At 43.8% G+C, this 24333-nt stretch overlaps 1 protein-coding gene across 1 annotated transcript in view; it reads left to right on the top strand.

Moving 5' to 3' along the window:
- The window catches only part of USP43 (ubiquitin specific peptidase 43), a 929425-nt gene that overhangs the window by 402857 nt on the left and 502235 nt on the right, over positions 1-24333 (top strand). Inside the window, 1 exon segment of the mRNA XM_086930623.1 lies at positions 5115-5218. Coding sequence (XP_086786749.1) covers positions 5115-5218 — 104 coding nt within the window.

Below are 24333 nucleotides of genomic sequence, written 5' to 3'. Positions count from 1 at the left end.
CTGTGTCACTCTAGTGAGGCCTACGTTCTCACTCACCTTTTTAACAGTTCCACTGCTGTGTGCTTAAATCACCATTGGTGTACGTCAGGGGGATATAGAGTGCTGCATAGTGTAAGAGTAGTGACTGTGCTGGATATTTGTGTGCCTAGGAAGGGTATAGTACAGGGATAGAGCAATAATGTGCATTATATGTGTGGTTAGTGCATGTGGTGAGTGTATTTATGCCTGTGGGCAATTCATCACATGAAAGATGTAGCGCTGTGCAGTGTGTGCGCAATGGAAGGATGTCTTGGGTGTGTGTGTGCTTGCATGAAGTACAACATGTGAACAGTGAAGTGTTGTGCAGTGCACACATGATGGGTGTTTTTGCTGGCAGTGTGTATTAGCCAATAGCACACCCTAGTACAATACAGAAAATCTTCAGTAATGAACAGTGCTCACAGACTGTGTGTGCTGAATGTATGTAGGGCTGTAATGGTATAATCCATGGAGGTAAGAGTAATGGACAAGAAGTGTGCTGTGAATTACACTTGATGCATGTGTGCCTGCAATGTTACCTTAAATGGTCCAATTTGAGAAGTCCAGGCCTGCCTTGTGAAGACCTAAGGAGTAGAGAAACCGTTCCTCTCCCCCCCAAAAGACAGATTTGTGTATTGCTGAATTCCTGAGAGATGGGTGGGACACATACTGGAGGAAGGGAGAAAGAGAAAGAGACTCCCCATTTACACTTCAAAAGGGTACTCTTTGATTCAGTAATAGATCACAAGGAAGAAGCCTGGACCCATCTCAGGAAGGAGATGGGGCTGATATGGGAATCATAAAGAGTCCGCCTCGGAGCCCAGGATTAACCTTATCATGCACATATCACTGTGGCTGACATCCAGGTGTGTACTCTGGTCACTCCTATGAACTGTGCTGCGGCTCTATCAACTTCAGAGTCTTTCCTGCTGTGACAGCCTTTCAAGAGGGAAGAAGAAAGGAAAAATTTACACTTCAAATGATGCAGAATCCCAACATAAAACTAGCGGTAGATCCTCCGCAATGGTGGAGGAACGGCGCCCCACTGCCCGGCTCAGAGCCAGCAAATGTAAATAAAATGAAGTTCTTGCATTGTTTTATTTAGCATTTTCTTAGCCAATGCTGTAGGGAGGGATGGGCCTAGGCATGGGAGGGGGTGGAGGAGTGCTATGTGCACTGCACTCCCCTAGTTCTCATGTGTGTTTCGCCGGATGTCTCAGGCCGACCAAACACGCATGCACACCTGGAACAGCAGTCCAGATAAGGCATCCAGATTTTGACACAATGCACCAGAGTTGGCCCCCGAGACCTAAACACAACACATTTAAACTGTTCTGTTAGGAATGGACACAGTCTTCCTGAGATGGTCACCTGAAATTAATAGATAGAGGGGTGAATTATGGTATAAGATGATTGGATGAATGAGATGTATTGCACACACACCACCCCCACCCTTATAGACTCTTGGACACAATACCCCATGTGTGGGACCTAGAAAGGGGTTCATCAACAGATGGCCTCCCAAACTGGCCACATAACTTCTAAGACTCCAGTAACAATCAAAATACACCTGAAGTGGCTTCACATATAAGACCCTGGACGTCACAGGTTACCCCCCCCCCCCCCACCCCACCCCAAAAGAGCCAGCAGTACTCCAGATACTCTAGCTAAGGCATTGAGGGCTAAACACAACCCTCAGAGGAGGCGCCAAACAAGACACAACATTGCAGGTGAGTCCTCCGATGCCAGATAGAACACCCCAGATGCTGATTCAAAAAGTGCTAGTAATACTGCAGGTGAGGCATTGAGAAGCAGACTCAATATCCCAGTTGCCCTAAACACAACCCTTAGCTGTGATGTGTGCAAAGCACATTGGAAAGTCAACCTTCCTTGTCTGCTTGTTTTACTAGTGCCCCACTCTGAGGTCATCTAGCCAGAGAAGAAAACCCAAAGATGCGGAAATGCTCAAGGGCCATTGGAGTCTGCAGTACTGGTGCAAGTGCTGAAACTGCTGCTTGTCTGAGGGGGGTTGGTACTGGTGCTGTCCATGCTATTCGTGGCTTTGTGTCTTACTGAAGCTTCTACTTCTGCTGCTGTGTGCTTTGAGGGTTGTGAATTAGCTCCTGTGGTTTTAAGGGCCATGTTTGATAAAGACATGGGTACAAAAAAAAAGAAATTGGTAAGTTTGTGGAGTTTGGTATAAAAATGCACCTTTGGGTCTCACAGACACCAATCACATTGAACTGTTTTAAACACATTCGTCACTCCAATCTATGTAGTACACACAGTAGTTAGATCCTATATTTTCAGGTCCATGTATTCTAAAGGCTCTGGCACAAAAATATAAATTTTGTGATTTTGAGAAGGTTGGTTTAAATACTTTTATATCGAGTTGGTGACCCACATAGCTTCCCTTAATGGGTGTATATTACCTTTTGGTAGATTTTTGAAGTTGCAATGGACAACTTAATCGTATCAAATTTGGACTGTGTGTTTTTCCTACTGACCAGGAGTCTCTAAAATGTCCTTGACTGCATATTTGTGTTGCACAGTCATGGATAAGCTCATGGGAGGTGGTGTGATTGAGTATGCTCTAGTTCAACACAATTATTATTCACACAATGAATCAAAGGAATATTATAAGCTGCACATCTGAATATATGGTTTATGTTATGGAATTTTTCCTAAGTTTGTCTTTAAACAAACTGTATGATCCAAAACCAGGATTCAAGGGATTAAATGTGCGCAATAGGTAAAAATCACACTGTACAGGTATCCATTTATTGTTACTTGCAATCAGAGAGGCAGTGATCAGTGTTTGTCTAATGTCAAGTTTACTGTACTGTGGCAATAACCCCAAATGTGACCATTTCAGTGTAGTAATAAAAGTGCCTTTATTGGTTCAGTTGCTCTGAATAACGTGTTATTGGACTACATTTATTTTCACTGCCCTGACATAAGTAAAAATACACGTCAGGTTATTGCTTACAATGAAATTCCACTTTAATAAACGACACCAGAATGACATTACAGTATAAACGACAAAGAGTGGTGGTTATTTCCTGTGACAAGTCCTAACCTTTCAAGGGTTGTTAAAAATGATAGCGTTTTGTTTTCAGCCAAGTTCATTGATTGGTTCAGGTGTGTGTTCCATGATTTGTTTTGGCAAACCTCTAGTCATAGGAAATAATTGACCAATAATATCACATGAGAGCTCGGAAGCACGATAGCTCTGAAGTTGTCCTCGATGTGAAAGTTTTCAACACTGAAGTTGGTGGAGGTAACCTGTAGGTTCATGGAATGGAAGACACAAGAACAAAGTCTAATGTACCTTGGGGCTATCGCTGTCGGCCCTCTCCAAAAATGTATTCTCTGTACAGCTGGTTACAAATAATGGATCCAAGTCAAATAAACTGAAATCGAAGCTGAACCAACTTTTGGTAAAGTTCTACTTATGCTTGTTCTCCTGTGTCATTGTAAAAATGTTCCATTGGAGTCTCTTGGTAAGACACAGTTCAATTTAGAGGGTCCCCTAGATTAAAATAACTAATATATTGTGTCTCGCCAGTGGTGGGTTTAAAAAGGCAGTGTTAATGGGGTGCTAGGCTAGCCTACTGTTACCAAATAAATCTAGCCCGTGTCTCAAGGCTAGTGGGTGGATATATGCTTTTGCCATGCCTGTTGCCGCCTCGATGCGGCCAGGGATCAGTAAGGGGATCCCCACTTTAAGTAAAAGGGCACATGGCAGTGGATGGGAGCAGTTCCTTATAGGTTTGCTCACCTACACTTGGTCATAGTTCCTGGTTGGCTAGTACCGGCTCTTTTTTTGATGGGGCTCCTTAAAGGGTTTTAGGGCGATGTGGCCAGTTTTCATCTGGTCTCTGAAGGTTGGAGTCGGAGATTCCAGACAGGTATATAGTTAAGCAGCAGGGCTGTTTGCAGCCTACCACTCAGAGGCCAGGGCGCATCATAGGTCTTTACAGGCCAATATGGTAGGTTCTTAAACTGCTGGATTATAACTCCACCATATATACAGTCAGGCTTCAGAAGAGGATCCCAAAAGCTCTCCCAGGCAGGCTTCAGGGCTCCTTAAGCTAGCACAGAGATGTTGGCCTCCCCATCTTGTTCATCTACTTTTTGGTGTCACAGCTGAGCCTGCCAGAAGCACTTCATCCAGACACGGAACAACCTTTACAACGAAACTTTTACAACGCACTACCATTACAACGCAGTCATTACAACGCAAACCATTCCAACGCATTGCGCTGGGGGGCGCTCTAGGATAGGGAATAAGTTTAATTTACTATCCAACACCTTCCCTAGTGTCCACGGGGACTGGTGTTGGAATAGTAATTTAAACTTTTCACTATCCAGCACCCCAAAGCGCTATGCGTTGTAATGGATTGCGATGTAAAAACTGCATTGTAAAGGCAGGCGTTGTAATAGCCTGCGTTGTAACGTCATACATCCCATCCAGACTGATCATCGTCTTGGGGGTCAACCGGTGGCCCAGTCCTTAAATGAGACACAGGTTCATCTTTCTGGCCTGCTTGCGGAGAGGGAGGGTTCTCATTCACAATACCTATCTAACATCCCATTTAAGAGCATGCACAAAGTTCCACCAGCTGGTGATGCATTTGTAGTGTAAATACGCACACTTCTGAATTTTAAAGTGACTACGTCTTTTGGAGCACTGCTCAGCCTTCCCCTAGCCGTAGACATTGCTGATCAGATGGTGAGAAACTTAAGTCTCCAAGGAACCAGAATTACCATGAATGCAATACTTGGTGTTTAGGTTGCAGTGTTTGTGTGGGGCTCATAAGATGACAGTTGACCTGTACGTTCAGCATTATTTTGACCAAACCATCTTCTGACACAGATATTGCCCCATTGAAATAAAAACTGAAAAATTACAGCCACGGGGAGGTTTTGTCAATGATATTTAGGGCACGGTATTTCTGTCCGAGAGCATTTTGATTCACAATATTGTGACGTTCACCGCATGATGCCAGAATGTAGCACTTGACATTAGGTGCACTCAATGCCCGGTGTGACGCAGCCGCACTCACGCCTCTGTTCTCTTGTCTCCTCTGTAGGGTGAACCCATCAGCCCGGAAGCAGGTGCCGGGGGCCAGCAGGCAGGCAGCCAGCCGCCGGGGGGACACAGCTTTGTGGAGGAGCACTTTCAGGCACAGTACAGGTAAGTGGCCTTTGACGAAACCCGTGGGGGGCCTGTGACCCCTGACCTCTGCAATATGCATGCACCTGCAGGTGAACCTCCGGTGACCGCTACCTCGGCCTTACCCCATTGTGACGCGCTGCAGAGCTCGCCAGAAGGCTGAAAGAAATAGCTGCTGGTAAACAGCATTTTAATTAATATGGGCCACCGTCGGCCCCCAGAGGTGGCGCTGCCGTTAATAATGTTAGCACATTAACTGCCTGTTTATCTAAGGCGATGTCGCCCACGTCTCTAAGTGCCGTGAATAACAGATGGCACGGCTACAAAAACCCCGCAGTCAAATGGAGGTAGTTCACGCAATGCCTATTTAAGATTACAGAGTAAATGCTCCCAGTGACACCTGACCCATACCTACCCATACTCTCTTTATCTCTCTCTGTCATCACACACTCTCTCGCCCTCTCTCTTTCCCGGACCCCCACACTTATTTCCTTCCTTTCTGAATTATCCTGTTCTGGTACAGCTATTGGATGCAGTATGGGAGCCAAGTTCACACAATTATTGCTGGAGCCCGGGTCACATGACCCGAATTTGAATATAAATTAGAGAAAAACTGCTGGTAGGACGGAGTGCAGTGGGTTGATCCTCTTTTGAAATGTGAGGAATTCAATCCGTTTAAGATTGGACAGTGCTATTCATTTTATTGCCAAATCTCATCGTCTATACCTGCGCGCACCACCCTCTTGATGCCGGCCACTTCTGCTCCAGTGGCGGCTGGTGATCATGGGTGTCAATTCACCAAAGTGCCAGCCGCGGCCTGTGCTGGTAAGAGCGGTGGGGCGGTGGTGACGAGCGGGGTAGGATTTCGACAGATGACTACGAGGGAACATTTATTATTTATTTCATTTTCCCTTATGGTCATCTGTCGAATCTCCCCACCAACCTAGCCTCCCCGCTCTTACCAGCATGGGCTGTGGTTGCAAAGTGCCAGAGGTAGAGGAAACGACATCTCTCGTATAAACGCTCTCACCTGCAAGCACTTACACAACATACATGGTTAAAGCATTTTTAACTTACCTCGGCATCAAGGAAGAGGCATATTCCAGTTAATTGTGCTCCATGTTTTAATCACACTAATTGTGAATAATGTAGGATTATTCACTATTACTGTAATGAAAAGAAAACAAAGAAAGTGGAGCCCCTACCATCTCCAAGAAGGACGGGTTGTCCCCTGAGTTCCTAGCACTGATTTTGCCACCTCTGAAGCCAGGGGTCGCAAAGGCAGTATTAGGGGTTGCTTGGGAAAGTCAGGGGTCGCAGCTGCGAACCATGGCGACTCCTGACGATCCCTACGCACATGCTGGTGATCCTTGAAATCTTGGGATTTTCAGCCCCTACTAACAATGCTAAAAACTAAGAATGCAGAACAAGCCTGTTTGAAAGTCCTGGACTGCCTGACCGTGACACTTGACAATTTGTCTTTGGGAAACTAAGAAAAAAGTTTGAAAATCAGCTTGCGGATTGTTATTTTTGCCCTTTATTCTAGGGATCCATTCTTTGGAGTGCTGGATCAATTGTCATTTTAGTCCCCCCTTATTGTGCTCAAAATATCTGTTGTAGAGCACTCCATTGCTTTGTAGAAAGATTGGCACTACATCAATCGCAGATATATCCACATGGTTTTCTTTAGGAAAAGTGATTGTTTCATTGGGGAAAAGTATTTCACGTGCCATAGGTCTGATCTATTTTATTTGTAAAATTTACAACAAAAGCAGTAGCCCTGACTTATTTCTTGTTTTGTTGTTTAAAACATATGCTAAATCAATAGAACTTGAAGCTTGTATGCTGCTACTCTATATGACCACAGGTAGACAGTGATATAAATCTATCAGACGAGTATAGTTAGCAAAGGCTGTGTTGGGCACCCCCTCTGACAAATACGAGGGTAGACGTTTTGCACGGGGATACCCTTTGTTTTGCAAACTGTAGATTTTTCACATTTGTACAGTTATAATTTTACAGTTTTATGACTGGATGGCTGATGGTTGCCTTCAGGTTACGCTCACTCTCAAAGCAGTTAGCTTTAGTTAGTTTGGTGACAAGCCAATCATAAAGGAAATTGGACTGATTGTTTTATTAGAAAATATTAATTCAAATGCCATATATTTGACCTATTTGATATCAAAAGTTACAGCACAGCTAGTGTTTTTGACTTCTTTATTATGCAAGATCATATCAACAGCCTTTCAAAGCAAGGCTGTGATTACACTGTGGGAAGCCGCCACTGTGTTATGTGAAAACTTGCAGATTATCGCAGTATGCAAAGGTTATGGTGCTGATTACCCCCTGTAATGTATCCTACGAATTTTGGGGTCACTCTGGTAGAGTTCCTGAACCCTTAAAAGAAAATGACATTTTCGAGGAAGAACGCTGGCAGATGGCTCTTGCCGCTCTAATTGCATTCTGCACATATGGAAGAAATATGTTATACATCGAAAGAAAACCCATCAGAGAATCTTGTACATCTGTAGGGGATATGGCAGAGCTCTCCTCGAATCCCTTAAATTAGTACACACATAAATAGTGGTAACGTTTTAGAATGTAATATATGGTTTTCTTGTATCACTCACATAAACAGGAATTATCACCCTAATTATAAACCTCTCATAAATTAAAAGTTGAGTGAAAGCTAACCCACAAATTGTTCATCACACATGCCTAACCTATTAAATTCTACCTGTCTATATTACATTTCGATGGCTCACAGCTTTATGAAATAGTTGATCATAATATTTACCTAGTCATGAATGCCCCCTGCACACCTGAATTGCTAGTAAGCCTCAAACGGGAGCCTCAGTTTTCAGCTGTTCTCCCCAGCAATTGGTCAGTCTCTTGCCCCACCACGGGTACTAGCGTCTTGTATTCCTCTGCAGCGCATGAAGGTCTATTGGGCAAGGTGGAGCCAGTTGGAGCTCTTTCCCATCAGTTTCTCCATTTGTTACATCAGACAAAAGACAATGCTTCTATTAGGAAGCACATGGTAGCTGCAGTGTTGCATCCTTTTAATTCCACAAGCACAGAACTCGCACAAGGTCAGTTGGCAAGTACATTTCTAACTAATGTGGCAAAGCATGGAATCATCTTTCTCTAATTGTCATAATTCACAGAAAATATGCAAAATATGTGACAATTTAGAACATCCAAACTCTACTAGCCTGTAGCTGGAGTAAGACTGACTCACGTTAGTAAAAGGCATGCGCAGGCCGAGCAGTTCCATTTTTACAGAATCACGCATTCAAATCATATAGTGAATTTAACTTGCATCAAGGCTTGTGACGTACGTAGCACTGTCAAACATATAAGAAAAGTGTGCACACATGCGACTGCTCTAGAAATCTTTTTCAGTCCCTTTATCCGTCTGGCCTCACAAAGTAATGCTGTTGAGCCTGTAGCCCATCTTGAAAAAATATTACTTATAGGATGCTTATTTGTATCAACCCACTACATTTTTATTACTATAGGAGCAACATCGGTATTGGCCCGGAGTGTCCAGTACACCGCTGAGATATGTATGTGTGTATGTGTTCTTGTAAAGCGCACTGCTGCCCTGAGGCGTCGTGGCGCTGTAGACCGCCGGGGAACCCGTCCTGGCTATCCCTGTGAGATGGTCCCTACTGGGTATCTCCAAGGTGAAACCAGGCATCCCCGGCGAATGTGGGTGGCCGTTGTAGAGATGAGGCAAGCTAATGCCCAGAGTTGCCGAGTGTGATCTCTGGTTAGAGTAGGCACCGAGGCGAGAATTATCGAGTCCGCTGACCCTAGTCCACGACCCTGCCGCGTCGGGAATTGAACCCTGGTCCCGGGCCGTTCTCTGCTTCCGGGTCTGCTGCCTCTAACCAGTGAGCCACACCACTCCACTAAGAAGTCCACTGGTGTGACTATTTAAACTATAAGAAAAACAAGATCCTAGTGAGCACCCTCCAACAGGAATTATACAAAGTGATATATCATTGTAGGAAACCATGTCCATTATATTGAAAAACAATCAAAATTGTTACATAAAAAGCCTCTTTATTTTTCTATTCGTAACAGATGTGAAAAACCAAGCAAGATGTAGTTATTTACTTCAGCATATAGAATGTATTCATACTCTCAATATACACAATACGTTTCACATGTTTCGAAGGACAGCGTTTCAAAGAACAAAGCCCCGCTTTTTGAATGCAGTAAAATTTTACAATATAGGCATCAAAAATCAATGTATCTTTCTTACTGTCATCCACAGTACTTTAGTAACGTGTATGACATTAGCCACTGTTTGCACATGTATGGAGTAATACTACTCAGTTCATATTCTCCTTTCATATCAAGGAAAAAAAATGAAATAGTTAAACAATTCCAATCCGTAATGGTAACTTTCTAAATATGATAGGTGTACCCCGGGTAATATTTCACATTATACGAGAGCTCACATCAGTCATCTTCATCTTTATCAATAATTCACTAAATATGAAAATAACTATCTTTCAACCCATCGCTCAATTAATATTCACTGTCTACCTTTGTAATAGGCCTTATCCTTGTTGTACGGTAATTATAGTAGTCTGTCACTGTACTTGAACCCTGGGCAAAGCACTACGCTACGCTCGCGTAGGTTGCAAAGTTTGCGCTACTTCGCACTACGCGAACTGCACGTAGCACAGTGCAAACGCGCGTAGAGTAGCGTAGTGGTAATTTTTTGCTTGCTCGCGGTCCTCAACGTCAAGTCAAAATGACATCCCAGCGAGACTCTTTCCTCGTTCACGATCAGCAACATCAAGTAGCCGATCACGAGCGTGGAAAATAAACCTCCCGGCGAGATTCTCATCGCTGGGAGGTCAGGTTTCTCATTGCAAGTGGTCGCGTATGCTGCGATGAGAAACTACTAGCCCGTGTTGAGAAAGCTGCAGCTCAAGTAAAAATCTACTCTAGCGGCAGAAAACTACAGCTCGCACTGTGCAAGATGCGGTTTTCAATGATTGCACAGTGCTGGATGCTTGTCCGCACTGTGCAATCATTGAAAATGGCATCTTGCACAGTGTGAACAGGGTACTACGCAGTTCGTGTAGTGCTACGCGTAGCTCACAGTGCACTTTGCATAGCTTTGCGTAGCTTCGCATAGCGCTACTTTGCAAACTACGCCCAACCCAACTTCGCTACTGATATCGGCTGTCACAGAGGGAACTTAGCTCCACTGCGAGATGCATCCTTGTATCACAATAAGCTGATCTTGTACGGCTAATAACCTACCCCCTATTTTCAAGCCTTCTTGGAATTCAGTGCTGTAGCTGGACTCATAAACTGGGAAAATCCACACTTCCCCCTAATCCCCACCGAACACCAGTGTGACTTGGATTACCCACTAACATGATACACAACTTCAGTGAAATATCTGGTTATTTAGATACACCAAGACCCTGATATAGTCTGAAGGGAAAACCATGACCATGCCAATTATTAAATGTTCCAACAAAACTGAGTACTGCTTTAAACTACCATTGTCAAACACTACCAGAATTGCAACCATTAAAAATGGCGGTGCTTCCTAAATTCCTTTACCATGTTGTAAATATATACCCCACACAACACATTTTGGCTTCACTGCAAACACACTTAATTAGGCTGATCTAGAGATGCAAACAGTCCAGGATAAAATAGACCATCTTGACAAAGCTGTACTGAGACATAGGCAGGCCCGGACTGACCGTTGCGGGTACCGGGCAATCCCCCGGTGCGCTGCAAGGGTGGGGTCCGGTTTTCGGCCCAGAGTGCCGTTTTTGTTACAGGGCCGTTTTTGCAGCATAGCTGCAAGAGCGGCCCTGTAACAAAATTGGCCAAAAACTGGCCTCGGTAAAGAGCTCGGTCGCACCCCCAGGGGGCCGGCCGAGACTTTGCCAGGGCCGGTTTTGGTTCTCAGTCCGGCCCTGAACATAGGCCTGCAGGTACTTCGGGCATCATTTTACTATGGCACTACCACACAAACTGATGGAAACAGTTTTATAGCCAACAACTCTTAACACGTCTCTGAATGAAGTAATGCTCCAATAACCTAAGACCATCAACCCATTTGCAAGCACAGTCCCTGCCTGGCAAAAACTCACAAGCTATTAATGTGTGCCTTGGATATATTTTCCTCACTTACCGCTTATTAATAACCCTGCAATACCTCTGACAACTGAACTCTAGGCAGTTCTCCAACTTAAAGAACATAAAAAAATACAATTGATAAATTGTTTTGAGACAATTCGTCCCGAACACTTGAATAATTTGTTTTTGTACCTAGCAGAACATTGCTTCTTGCGTTCTGTATTATAGAGACAGAGCAATACTCAAAGCTACATTTTGCACTTTCTCCCAGGAACCCACAGAACATAGACTACTTTCATACTTTAAAACAGGTCCCAGTCCTAAATAAATTGTCTTTAAACTAAAAGTCACAATGATGAACTCTGCTGCCAGGAAGCATCTCAGTGTAAGGGGATCTGGACAAGCATATTACTGACCAGCAGTGGTAACCATGATGTGTGCAAACTAAAGAAATGCCCATGAATGGTCGCACAAAGTGATCACTATACATTTCTCCATAAGATAGAACATACATTAGTGAGTTTAAAGTTCCTGGGCTTGCAGCTTGAAGGCCAGTGCTTGCGATGTAACTATGCAGAGGCAATCTTCTATGGACTTAATTTCCTATAGGGTCATACTGAGCACCAGAAGTTTTAATGCCTCTTAGAGATGACAGAACTGGTGGTAGAACCCTCATATGTAGCCATAGTACTTCTTCTCGCCTAAAGATTAGTCCCCATCAGCTTGGGCAGAGCTCACCACTACACTCCTATGCTTTCTTGGAGCTCTTCTACCCTGTAATGAAATGGCAAACTCTATGCTAATCTCAAACCCCCAACTCAAAATCCAAGGATATATGGAATTTCTAACATACATTTCTGACCAGTAAAGATGGAACACAGAAACATATTCCCTCCCCTCCCATAGTCCACCAGACACCACCAGTTTGACAATTTAAGAAAATAAAAAAATTGAAGAGTACACATCTGACATGTTGCAGATAAAATGACAAACTAACACTTATCTTTTCACATGATTATTATTATGTCTAAAAATATTTGTGATTTGTTACATTTTGGTGATGTTAAGGACAATTTTCAACATAATACTATGCAACTACACTTTGGGCCTCATTACGATGTCGGTCAGAAAGCAATCTGACCCACTCTTTTTCGGAATTGGTTCAGACCGACTCTGGTTCGGAGAAAGATACCGACCAAATAAGATGTTTGATCAACGTTCAGTCAGACTCCCATTGACTTCAATGGGAGCCTGTGTTCCGACCGACAACACAGGCTCCCGTTGAAAAAAGAGGTGGATGCGGAAAACCTTGCACCCTGTTGCACCCACCCCATGATGTCAGCCACACTGTGCATGGTTGTAAAGAGGGGACCCATGGTTACCCCCACGGGCCCAAACCAGAATCCTCAGGGTGACAGGGGGGCCTGCTACATGCCCCCAAAATCAGTTTCTGACAGCCGTTTCGGACAGCCCGAATCAAAAGGCTGTCCGACATTCTAATTAAGTCTGGGCAGTGAACTCTGCTTGCGGAGTTTGCAGGGTTTTACGACAACAAGTTGGTGAGTGCGCGAAAGGAAAATCCACCTCCCTCTGATATTTTTCCTCATTCGTGCTCGTCAATGTCAAGTTGGCAAGCGCGAGGGAGGGAATCAACCTCCCGGCAAGATTTCTCAATGCGGGCGGTAGTATTTCACAATGTGAATGGCAGCATATGCTCGTGACTGCTCACGTTGAGAAACCGTCGGTTCACGTTGAGAAAGCTGCCTCTTGAGTAAAAAAATCTACTTGAGCGGCAGAAAGGAAGCATTGTCCACTTGCGCTGTGCATGGTGCTGTTTGCGAAATTTCAATGTGTGGGCAAACACCTGGCACTGAAAATTACCACAAACAGCATTTTTTCTAACCCTGTGTAGTGTGGCAAAGTTTTTTTTGCACTTCGCGGAGTTCCACATTGTGGAACTCCGTGAACTCCGCCCAGGCTTAATCGTTATGTTGGTTGAGTTAGGAAAAACCGAATGCCATTCGTAGCCTTTCCGGCCTACATCGCGATGAGTCCCTTTGCAGTGAATTGTCTTTGTCTCTCATGTGAGTAAAGTTTGTCAGCAGATTGCATCTCTCTGGAGCCCCAAGTTCTTTCTCATCTCTTGGAATATATCCTTGGTCTTTATTTCTATGGTAATAGCAAAACCTCTTTTTGCAAAGCCTCCCGGGGTTTTTGAGCTTTCTTCCTGAGCTCCCTCTGCGTATCCTATTTCTTTTCCTTAGCAATCTCTTCATTTTCAGATTTAGGTTGTTCGGCTTTAGCAGCTTAGTTTCCAGAGTGTCCTTTTCCATCGAAACAAAAACCTAAGAGGTCCTCTTTGGTAACTCTGCTTCTTTCAGATCTTCATAGTAGCCACAGATCTCTGGCCTACAAACAAAGGCGCTCCATCACTTTTTTCTAGTAACAATTCTATTGCTGTATTACTAATCCCTATGAGTTTCATGTCTAGATCACCTGCCAGTAAGGCTGCGACCTCTTCCTGAATCTGTCCAAGAACCTCAAGTAATACCGCAATTGATGACTTGCCTTGCATAGCTATATGTAAGGTTGCAAATATACTTTCTAATGGCTGACATTATCAGAGAATAAGCATTGTCTTATTGAATGGCACATATTTCTTTAAGGTGTGCTTTTCATCTGTTGTATAATATGGGTCCATTGCTTCAAGGTGGATTTTTTTTAACGAGCCACAGAGGCATCTTGTTTCACCCAATGACACAATGCCCCATTGTTGCATTAATAGTTTCTACTTTAGTGGCTGGTTCTGAAGCATGGGTGGGTATCTCACCTATGCCTGCCAAATGTGAGCCTCACTGGTACAACACATATTGCATAAACTGCCAGTAAATCCCTATTATATTCTTCAGCATTTTTGGGTCTAGTCTGTTTGAGCCCATTGCTGAGCGTGGTGTACATGTTTCTCACAGTGGCCCTGTTTGAACTGGCAAAGCTAAGGGCCCTAAATGCACTTTCTGTATTACATTGGCCATCTTCAATAAAATAAAGTAATGTCAGTACTTGCCACAGGCACCTCTAACAATTCTTTTGGGTCGTATCACACTGGGGGATCAATAGGCCCATATTTAGGGAAAAACCCTGCTGCATTTATAGCTTTTATCTCAATCCATAAGTAAAATACCCTAGTCACACAGAAAGGATCTGCTTCTACCAAAATTGTGATTTCCTCTTAAGTGGGGGAGAAGCCTTTCAGTTATATGGGCAGTATTGGTGCTGCGATTTTTCGCTTCCTGTACTTCAGCCATTTTTGGGAAAACTCTTAATTTGGTACTCACGATGTCGGTAATATCTTTTAAGTTGTTAAGCACCTGGTACATTTTACTTGGACAAGAAGACACCTTTCAAAAATCTGAGGAGGATTTTGAACACACCCTGATACCTTCCTATGTCAAACTGAAGTCGCCACCAACCTGTAGATCCGAATGTTGATGCAGGAGCAACAGAGCTGAACCCAGTGCTCTGCCCTAACGGTGAAGAGTGGAAAATGACGATAGGGATATTAACGAAGTCACACAAGGGACGTAATCAGTTTGTAGTCATATAGCTTGTCTTGTCAGATTGTGGTTCTCGCTGATTTACTGCAGTCTCTTACGAGTGACAACTTTTCTATACTAAACCGAACACAAGACTACTGCTACTATTTGCTCTTAAATTAACTTAAAATCAATTTTTTTCCTTTACATGGATTTTTCATGAATGATCACATTCTACAAGAAATGAGACATACACAAGATTTACTGTAGTAACTGATGTACTATGGTAAATATTTAACATAACAATGGCATAGCTTATATCTGGCTAGAGTCAAAATAACCACCATGAGGCTGGTCTTGTTCTGATGTTCTACAGAAGTTGGTAATGCTCAAAAGAGAACACTGGTTACAGACCATAACATGACCCCCGTGCTTTCTCTGAAATTTGGGTGGCGGCCAGGGACAGGTCCTGGCTGCAGTGCGGGATTTCTGAAGGGGATTTTCCTAGATGAATCTTCCAGAGAGCAAAATTGGGTCAGTTGTACCTGGGATTTCCACTGTGGTCAATTCATAATCCGACACTAAAAGTGGTAGTTGAGCAAGGTTTTTAGATGTATTATGTGTTTTCAGTATTCTCCCGGTGTACAGCCAGCCCCTTTGTTAAAGTTGCTCGTGTTTCCCTGTTGTGATCAGTGGATTATCAATTCTTCAAATTGTCTGTGTATGAAGGACTTATATCTATTCAAACCATTCCTTTTTGTGTGAGAAGCTGAATTAAAAATTGCTGCATTTTGAAAAACAAGATATCACAATTTAAAATGGATCATATAGTTCTTTTTGGTACATAGCACAGAGTACTGATTACAATAATAAAAAAGTCCACAAAATTCTGGGAATCCAGGACAAACAGACGCTTGAAAAACTCCTGCTCAACTTTCAAGAAATGAAGGCAATAAAAGTGAGACGGGAAAGAGTTACCAAGAAAACACATTGATCAAACCAATAATTGTATGTTCTGTATAGCGGGAAGGTTTCCTCGGGTCTCACTCTATAGTTGTTTTGGCATGGGGTCCGCTCTGGTGTGTATGTGCCTGATATGTACTAAGGAAGTAACATCAAGTGACACTTCCTCATTACACAAAATATGTTTTCTCTGGCTTACATGTGCATGAGTGAATGTTACATATGTATTAATTCATGCATTAGCTCCTCATTACAGGGCATGTCAGTCAATACTATACGTGTGAATAAAATATACTGCAGTGAAACTTCAACAATAGGTATGTGATCTAATTGAGTCTTCTATAGTGTTTGTTAAGGTCAGGTTGAATGATTTCTTAGAGAAGACTGGCATCACTGTGTACAAACTTTAGGTAGAACTAGCCTTTTGGCTGGGACATGGATGTCACCAGTTGTGATTGCTATATTAAATTCTTTGGAATAAAGTTGGCTGAGGGTGCGCTAACTATTTAATCTTCATGATATTCACCCAGAAATTGCACACATTTTTGGCAGTTGGAAGCAGGTTGATTCTTTTTTTGGATTACATGCTTTCTTTCAACTATGCTAACTATATGACTAGATTAGGGATGTCTAATGGGAGGGAAGGATCTCATGGCAAATTATAATCGTATCCACATAAGGTGCAATTAAGTGAAATGATTTCTGCGATAAAGTACCAGCTGCCTTATATTATAAGGAGATCTAAAATCAGCGAGGGGTTTTGTGACCATATAGAAGAATTACACCAAAGGCCATGTTTCTTTGTAATGTCCTGTATCTGTCACGAACTTCAATAGGGACAGCATTTTATTCCTTATAATGGATGGCCTCACCATCACCCTTCCACAAACCATTTGACCACTTAAGTCCTTGGCGTCTTGCTCTTTTATATGAAAGAGATAGTAGGTTGCAGCCACGAAGAATAAAAGTGGAATCAGTATTGCGAAATTCAGCACACCAGATTCTTGCAAAAACCTAATAGCATTGGTTTAATGAAAATCAGATTTTAAAAGGATAGTATCACAGAATGAGTTGTAACCCGCAGAGATTCTTTCTATCTGTAATGAACTATGTGGGGAAAATACCCATATCGCTATAAATCTCTCCTTTATTCTGATTAAGAACAAAACACCGGTTTTGTTTAAACTCCAGCTGCAATTATTCTCCACAACCTGCCTTTCACCTTGGCTGTTGTCTCTGGCAGAAGAGATTACGAAGTCACAACTCAACTGTACTAAGTTATTACAATTGAGCTGCCAATTATGTTCTTATTACAGGTGACTAGAGACAGCTCAAGTTGTAGGCATCCATGTATTATACTCATTTACATGGTCCGATTATGCTGAAAATCTTGGCCGAATGGGCACCCTGGGTCTCTGCTGGATATCCTTGAACAAGACAAGCACTAGACAATTAGTAAGACAGACAGGGATGTACACCCGTGGCGAGGACATATTAGTATATGCAGCAGTGAGACCTATAGACGAGGGGGCAAGATTTATACCTCCATATAGAAGGGGAAAAAGGAAGATTTTCCCTCCATAGAGAAGGGGAGAGGATGCCTGAGTGTTAGCTAGTGTAATACATACCAAGGAATAGGGATCAGTGAGTTAAAGACCTGAAACTGCAGTTATCCGAAGGTCATAAGTTAGAATGCTGGTAAGGCAGACTCCGCCTTCCATCCTTCCAAAGTTGGTAAATTGAGCACTACTAAATTGAGTAATAGGAACAACATTTATAGGTTGTGGAAAGGACACGTGTGTAGTGAAATACTATACATAAAACACACCATATAAAAGAGAATGAAGTGTAGGCAGGTGTGTAAGTTAATAATTTGTAATAAAGGCAAAATAGTCCTGTAGCTAGCAAATACCAAAATGTATAAAAACCTCCGGCTGCACAATACCTACAACCAAGTAAGTAGATTGAATATTAACCACACATTCACTACTAATGATCATATGCAAACAGAAAAAATACCATGTTCTGTGAGAGAATTCTCGAGGCCAGGGAAGGAAGGTACCCAAAGCCAACAGTGCTGCAAGGCCACACGTATAGCAATGCTAACGAATGTTAACATTAAATCATATGGCTTGGTATGGCATAACACAACCTAAAATAACATAATCTAGCATAACATACAATTTTTCCTATATTAGGGAGTCTGCAAATTAAATAATGGCCCAGGATCATCCACGGTTGGTATCCAAGCGATCTCCCAGTCCACATCAATGTACTTTACTAGATCCCTCGCCATGGATGTTGATTCACCAAAATAACAGTGCTAGCAGAAGTGACATCACATGACCCTGATGACGTCACTTGGAGTTACAATTCAGTGCTTAATTTGAGCCTGTGATTTTCGGTGCTCAGCAACAGCACTTAATTGTCAACACAGGCAGTTGGAACAGTCTGCCACATCATGGTGCTGTCTAGTTTAGAGTTGGGCACAACAACAGTTGTTTATTATTTCAATATGCATACAAAATTACTATTGCTTGCTGCGCAAGCCATTCTTATACCTTTAGGGTTATGGAATTTTCTGAACTGTCCCACTTGAATGAGTGTGATGGTTAGTAATCGTGCTGCTACGGTCACTGGCAGTGCTGGCAGAGGTAATATGTGGTGCAAGCTGATGGGGAAATACTGGCACCCTTCCAGGAGCAAATAAATGAAACTCACCAGACATAGCAGGTTTACTCAGAAACAGAGTGAAATGTATTTATTGGTACCATAAGCATGCCTCATTGCTAATTAGCAAGGAAGAAGTCAGGTCTCCAGCCTTAGGGGCTCTCAGACTGCTTCTTCCCAGAGTGACACGTTTCTAGGTGCTATATACATTGAGTAATGCCATGTCAGCAGAACTAGAATAAGGCACCAAGCCAAATATGGCTAACATGGATGTGCAATGTCTGCACCATGCAAATTATAAACAGCCAGATATGGGCAGACCAAAAAGGCTGGCTCGGCCCTTGTAAGCAACTTGCAAAACCAGATTAAGAAATATCATGTAGTCAGGACAAGCAAGGTGGCCTCTAAGGGGGTAGAGAATAGCTTGTTGAAGCTTGACCAGTCAAGGTTAGATAAGAAGCCCTTTTGAGCTCCAGCCCTCATGTTATGTGATCTATCTAAGCTTGATATCTTTTGAAGTGCATACACATGAATTTGTATGGATATTCATATATATTATGCAACACAAGCTGCAGTGGCCTCCTGACAAGAGTCCTGGCACTTTTTTGTTGTTGTTTTAAATTTACTATTGAGTAATATTATGACTTTTGACCATGGTGCCATTAACAAAAGTGAAATCAATAATCCTAGAATAAATGGTAATGAAAAACATAAAAATATATTTATTGCACATTTTTCTTTTTAATCAAAACTGTAAAATTACTGATGCCCTTGAAACTGTGAACTACTGAGCAAACGTCCAGTGGCAGCTTCAGTAACATTTCATGCAAAGCAGCAACAAAAGTTGCTCTGCTGCCTTGCGTGAAAGACGGAGATCAGGGCAGCATCATATCTACTGAGTTATGGTGCTGCTTTCTCCCCCCCCCCCCCCCCCCCCCCCCCCGAGCTGCTGCACCATAGGCTGCAATGTGCCAACGCCTTCACCCTTGCACCATAGGGCTGGGCGTGTATATGTTCTATAAAGCATAGGTTTTGTACCAGGAAGGGAGCCTTCTAGTATAAAAACTACTCTTTAATACTATCCCCACTTTGTATGTATGCTGTACAGAGCAGCAAACATTTAAAGATGATAAAATGTACCACCGATGGTACACCCCTGGACACAAAGTAGCACAAAGCAGGACAGAGAGATATTTTGCATCATTTTGAGCAACTTCCAAATGCAAACCATGGCTTGTATTGGAAAGTAAATACCACCAAAACGTTAGGTTAGTTATACAAAAGTAACTCAAAACCAGCACCCAGGGTTAGTAAATCAGGGCCCAAGTTCAGTTGAAATGAGTGTCCCAGCAGATGCTATCATTTCAGTGGTGCAGTTATCTTATCGGTCTCTTTGGAATTAAATTGTAAGTCTTAGTGAGGGCCTTCTTGTCATTTCTAGATGGGCATGACGGCACCACAGTTGGTGCAAGAATCAAGGCTTTGTTACGCATATGTACCCATTTCATTATTTTATTAAGCTGCAAAACAATCCAGTCCTTCATTCCAATTTAAATTTCATGTTTGCCCAACATTTCACAGCTTCAAGGGTGTTATTAACCCCTTCGATGCATGTGACAAGGTCAGCTCGTCATGGGCGTTACCTGCGCTGTGCGTGTGACGAGTTGACCTTGTCACGTAACGCGGGATTTTTAAAATCTCAGCTGGAAAACCGCTAGCGCACATGCGGTTAATGTTACAATATTGAATGGATAGAAAAATGCACAATCAATAATAATAATAATAATAATAAAGAGCTTATAAAGCGCACAATAACGCCATCACGGCGTGTCCCCGCGCTGAATGGAGCTACTCACAACCACCCACTACAGAACCCCTAGCCCTACAAGGTATAGAGTAGAGTTTTGAGCCTAGCCCGAAACACCGTCTCACTGCTCTCCAGTCTCAGGGCAGGAGGAAGTTTGTTCCAGTGCTGAGCAGCTTGGAGCGAAAAAGATCGTCCGCCCATTCTGGCCTTCCTTACCCTTGGGACTGTCAACAGCCCAATGCCCTCCGAGCGGAGGGCCCTTGGTGGTTCGTAGCGGCTGACTAAGTCCCTAAGATAGGCGGGCGACCTGCCCCAGATAATACGGTGACAGAAGAGGAGGCATTTCAACAGCACGCGTTTCTTCACTGGCAACCAGTGAAGCGCATCCAGTGCCTGCTGAGAATTTGCTCTCCTAGGTCTCCTTAACACCAGTCTTGCGGCGGCATTCTGGATGACTTGCAGGCGACCAAGGCTACCCTCGGTGGACCCATGGAACAGAATGTTTCCATAGTCCAACCGAGAGGTCACCAGCGCCTGCGTCAACGTCCTTCTGGCCTCTAGGGGTAGCAGGTCTAAAGTTTTGTTTAGGGTCTTCAGTACCCCGAAACACCCACAAGATGCCTTATATGGCCCTCACAGGAGAGAGTGGGGTTAACCCATACTCCCAGGTTCTTAGCCTCCTCACAAGGTGTGGGAGTAGGACCAAGGCATGGAGGCCACCACTCAGCCGACCAGCTGTCACTCTTTCCCCCCACTACCAGAACCTCTGTCTTAGAGCCGTTGAGCTTTAGGCAGTGGGAGTCCATCCACTCAGCGAACGCCTGCATACAGGCCTTAAAGTTGGTGGAGGCATTGGCGGTGTTCTGCGATAGAGAGATCAGCAGCTGGGTGTCGTCGGCATAAGATACCAATTCCACCCGGTATGCCTGTACCACCTTCGCCAGGGAGGCCATGTACAGATTAAAAAGAGTGGGGCTCAAAGCTGAGCCCTGAGGCACTCCCTGGTCTAGTGGCATCTCTACCAATCAACATGCCCCTTGTTGTACCTAGAAGCATCTTCCTGTGAGGAACGACTGCAGCCAGTACAGCGCGGGACCAGCGACCCCAGCCTCGCTAAGACACTGTAGCAAGATGGAATGAGCTACAGTGTCGAATGCTGCGCTGAGGTCGAGCATGATCAGGGCCATTGTGTGTCCTGCATCTGCTCTTAAAGTCTCAGTGGCACGTAAGAGAGCTGTCTCCGTCGAGAAGTTAGCTCTAAATCCTGATTGGGAGGGATGAAGTAGATTCCCTCTCTCCAGGTGCTCAGTGAGTTGAGCATTGACCACCTTCTCAGCCACTTTCGCCACGTAAGGCAGTAATGAAATGGGTCTGTGGTTTTCCAGCACATCAATGCTTACATTTGGTTTTTTCTTTATTGGGAGTACTATAGCCTTCTTCCACTCCTCTGGAACCCGCTGAGTGGAGAAAGAGGTCTGTAAGACATGTCTTATGTGTGGTTCCAGTCCAGCTAGACCCTCCGCAATGACCCAAGGAGGGGCCGGGTCATTGGGGGATCCAGACTTCACACTACGACAAATCTTTATTAGACTATCAGCCGACGGGACCTCGAAGATTTGCAAAGAAGAGTCGGGAGCCATAGGCGATCCAACAGCTCTGAAGTCTATGCCCCTTCCCGGCTGTTGAGAGAAGGAGGTATAAATTGCTTTAACTTTGTTTGAAAAAAAGTTAGCGACTCTATTGCATTCCTCCGTGGAGACACTTACAGGAGCATTTGAGCTGGAAACTAGAGATCTTTCCTTGTAGATTTTAAACAATTTGCGTGAGGAGCTCTTGGCTGCCTCAATGCGTGCCTGGAAATATTTAGCTTTCGCTCTGCGTACTGCATACTGATAGCTTCTATGTGCCAAGCTATAGCTGCTTTTGCCCTGTTCGCTAGGGTTCCTTCTCCAGCTCCTTTCGAGCTTTTTGCAGTTAGACTTAGTTTGCTGGAGTTCCTGTGTGAACCAAGGGGCAGTGCGTTGTCTACCCTCCTTGGCTTTGCCCTTACTCAGGGGTGCGAGCTCGTCCAAGGTGGCAGCCACAAGCTGATTGAATTCCTTATTGGCCTGGTCACTATCAGTGGCTAGCGGTGGTTTCGCTTTCTGAATGGCTCGAACAAAATCCTCTTGAGAATACTGTCTCCATTTACGTCTCATAACATTGCTGGGCCCAGTCCTTGTGGACTTATGTAGCTGGTAGGAGAAATGGAAAGGGACCAAGAAATGGTCAGTCCATGAGAGCTGAAGGGGGGTGAGTGTCTTTATCATATCCCAGCTGGCGAACAGAGGGTCCAGACAATGACCCCGCTCATGTGTGGCAGCTACACTTAACAGATCAAGTTGCAATTCTTTTAGGACTAAACGAACATCTGCTGCCTCCTTCTGTAGAGGATCCTCCAGATGTAAGTTCAAGTCTCCCAACACCAATACTTTACTGTGTTTGATCGCAGTCTGAGTAACCCCTTCCAATAAACTACTTCGAAACTTTCCCAGAGACCCTGGAGGTCTATATATTAGGATGCCCGAAATTGCCTCATGCTGACTCAATTTAATGTTGAATTCGCCAGCTTCACTATTGTCAATTTTTACCAATCTCAGGACACACTCAATAGGGTGTTTGACAATGATGGCAATACGACCACCCCTTCCATTTTCTCTGTCAAGTCTATGGAAGGTGTATCCTGGCGGAATTGCGTTCAATATATCTGGATCAGAGTGCTCTCCTAACCATTATATTTTCCTAATAAAGTCTTCGTGCCAGACATTAACTGTGAAAAATGAAGCATTTGTAATCTTTACAGTTCATTTTCATGCTCAAGTCTTCCTTGCATGTCCCTGCTACATACACAGTAGTACTGTCTGTGCCTATGAACAGTGGATTTTGACATAACCTCAGTCATGGATGTGGCGTTACGTCAGAGCTGCTGGTTTGGGAACAGGGGAAGCAGATTTGAGTCTCGGCTTTGGTTCAAAATCTTGTGATTCTGGGCGAATCATGTAATCTCACCTTGCCTTAAAAGAGTCTGTGTGTAATGTAACTGTAGCACATGGAAAAGCTCTCCAATGCCCTTGGGTAGAGTTTGAGATTTATAAAACTACAAAAAAATAGCAATTACAGACAACATAAAAGGGTTAACCAGCTCTCCTTTGCACCCAAATAGTGGTGTTTTCATGCAAGCTAGGTGAAGTGAACAGTGGAAGTTTTCCCTAATAACTTTCCATAACTTTATTAGGAAATGCCAGGACAGTTCGGTCATAGTATCGTTTTCCAGGAAAAGCCGAGCTGACATGTAAACAATAAATAAAACAGAATTTGGATCCGAGGTGCAGAGCAGCAAACGATACATCTCGTTTTGTCCTGAAGAGAAAGGTCGCAAAGAATCTGCCCAAGGTCGCAAGCTGCACTCTAGGGGTCGCAGCTGCGACTCCTACATGACGTCAGCCATGCCTATGGCAAGGACCGTCAATGTTACCCACTCTCTGCTGTCCATCTGTCCTCTGGCTCTCCGGCGCCTACGGTCCCCGATCGACGTGACCTGCGTGAAAAATCTCCCTCAAGCTGCCTGCAATTAGTTTCCTCCCGGTATTAAGAAAGCCACTTTGGTTTTCATTAGGTTATCGACTGACATCCTCGATTCGGGGCCATCTAAATGCAAAAAAGCTGCTCCGTCACTTTCAATCCGCAGCGCCTCGGAGATCAGCCTGGCGTGAAAGTTGAGATAGATCGGTCTGAGAATAACATTGTCACCGCTCCTAAATACCGCTTCAAACTTTATTTGACCTAAAAGAAGTGAAGAGCACGATATTTCAAGAGTGCCACTATCTACGACCAGGCCTGTCTCTTTTGAGCCCATTGACGGGTGTTTCGTGCGGTCTCACCTTCTCCTAAGAAGGCCCTGCCCTTCATTCTGTGTTCTTCGCTCTAGACAGCCCCGTTCTAGGACCGCAGACACATCTGTTTACACTTGGTCCATGGACAGTGCAAAGCTGGGTGAA

Source organism: Lissotriton vulgaris, chromosome 7 (genome assembly GCF_964263255.1).
Source record: "Lissotriton vulgaris chromosome 7, aLisVul1.2, whole genome shotgun sequence".
NCBI lineage: Eukaryota > Metazoa > Chordata > Amphibia > Caudata > Salamandridae > Lissotriton > Lissotriton vulgaris.
This window is presented reverse-complemented; position numbering and strand designations above follow the sequence as displayed.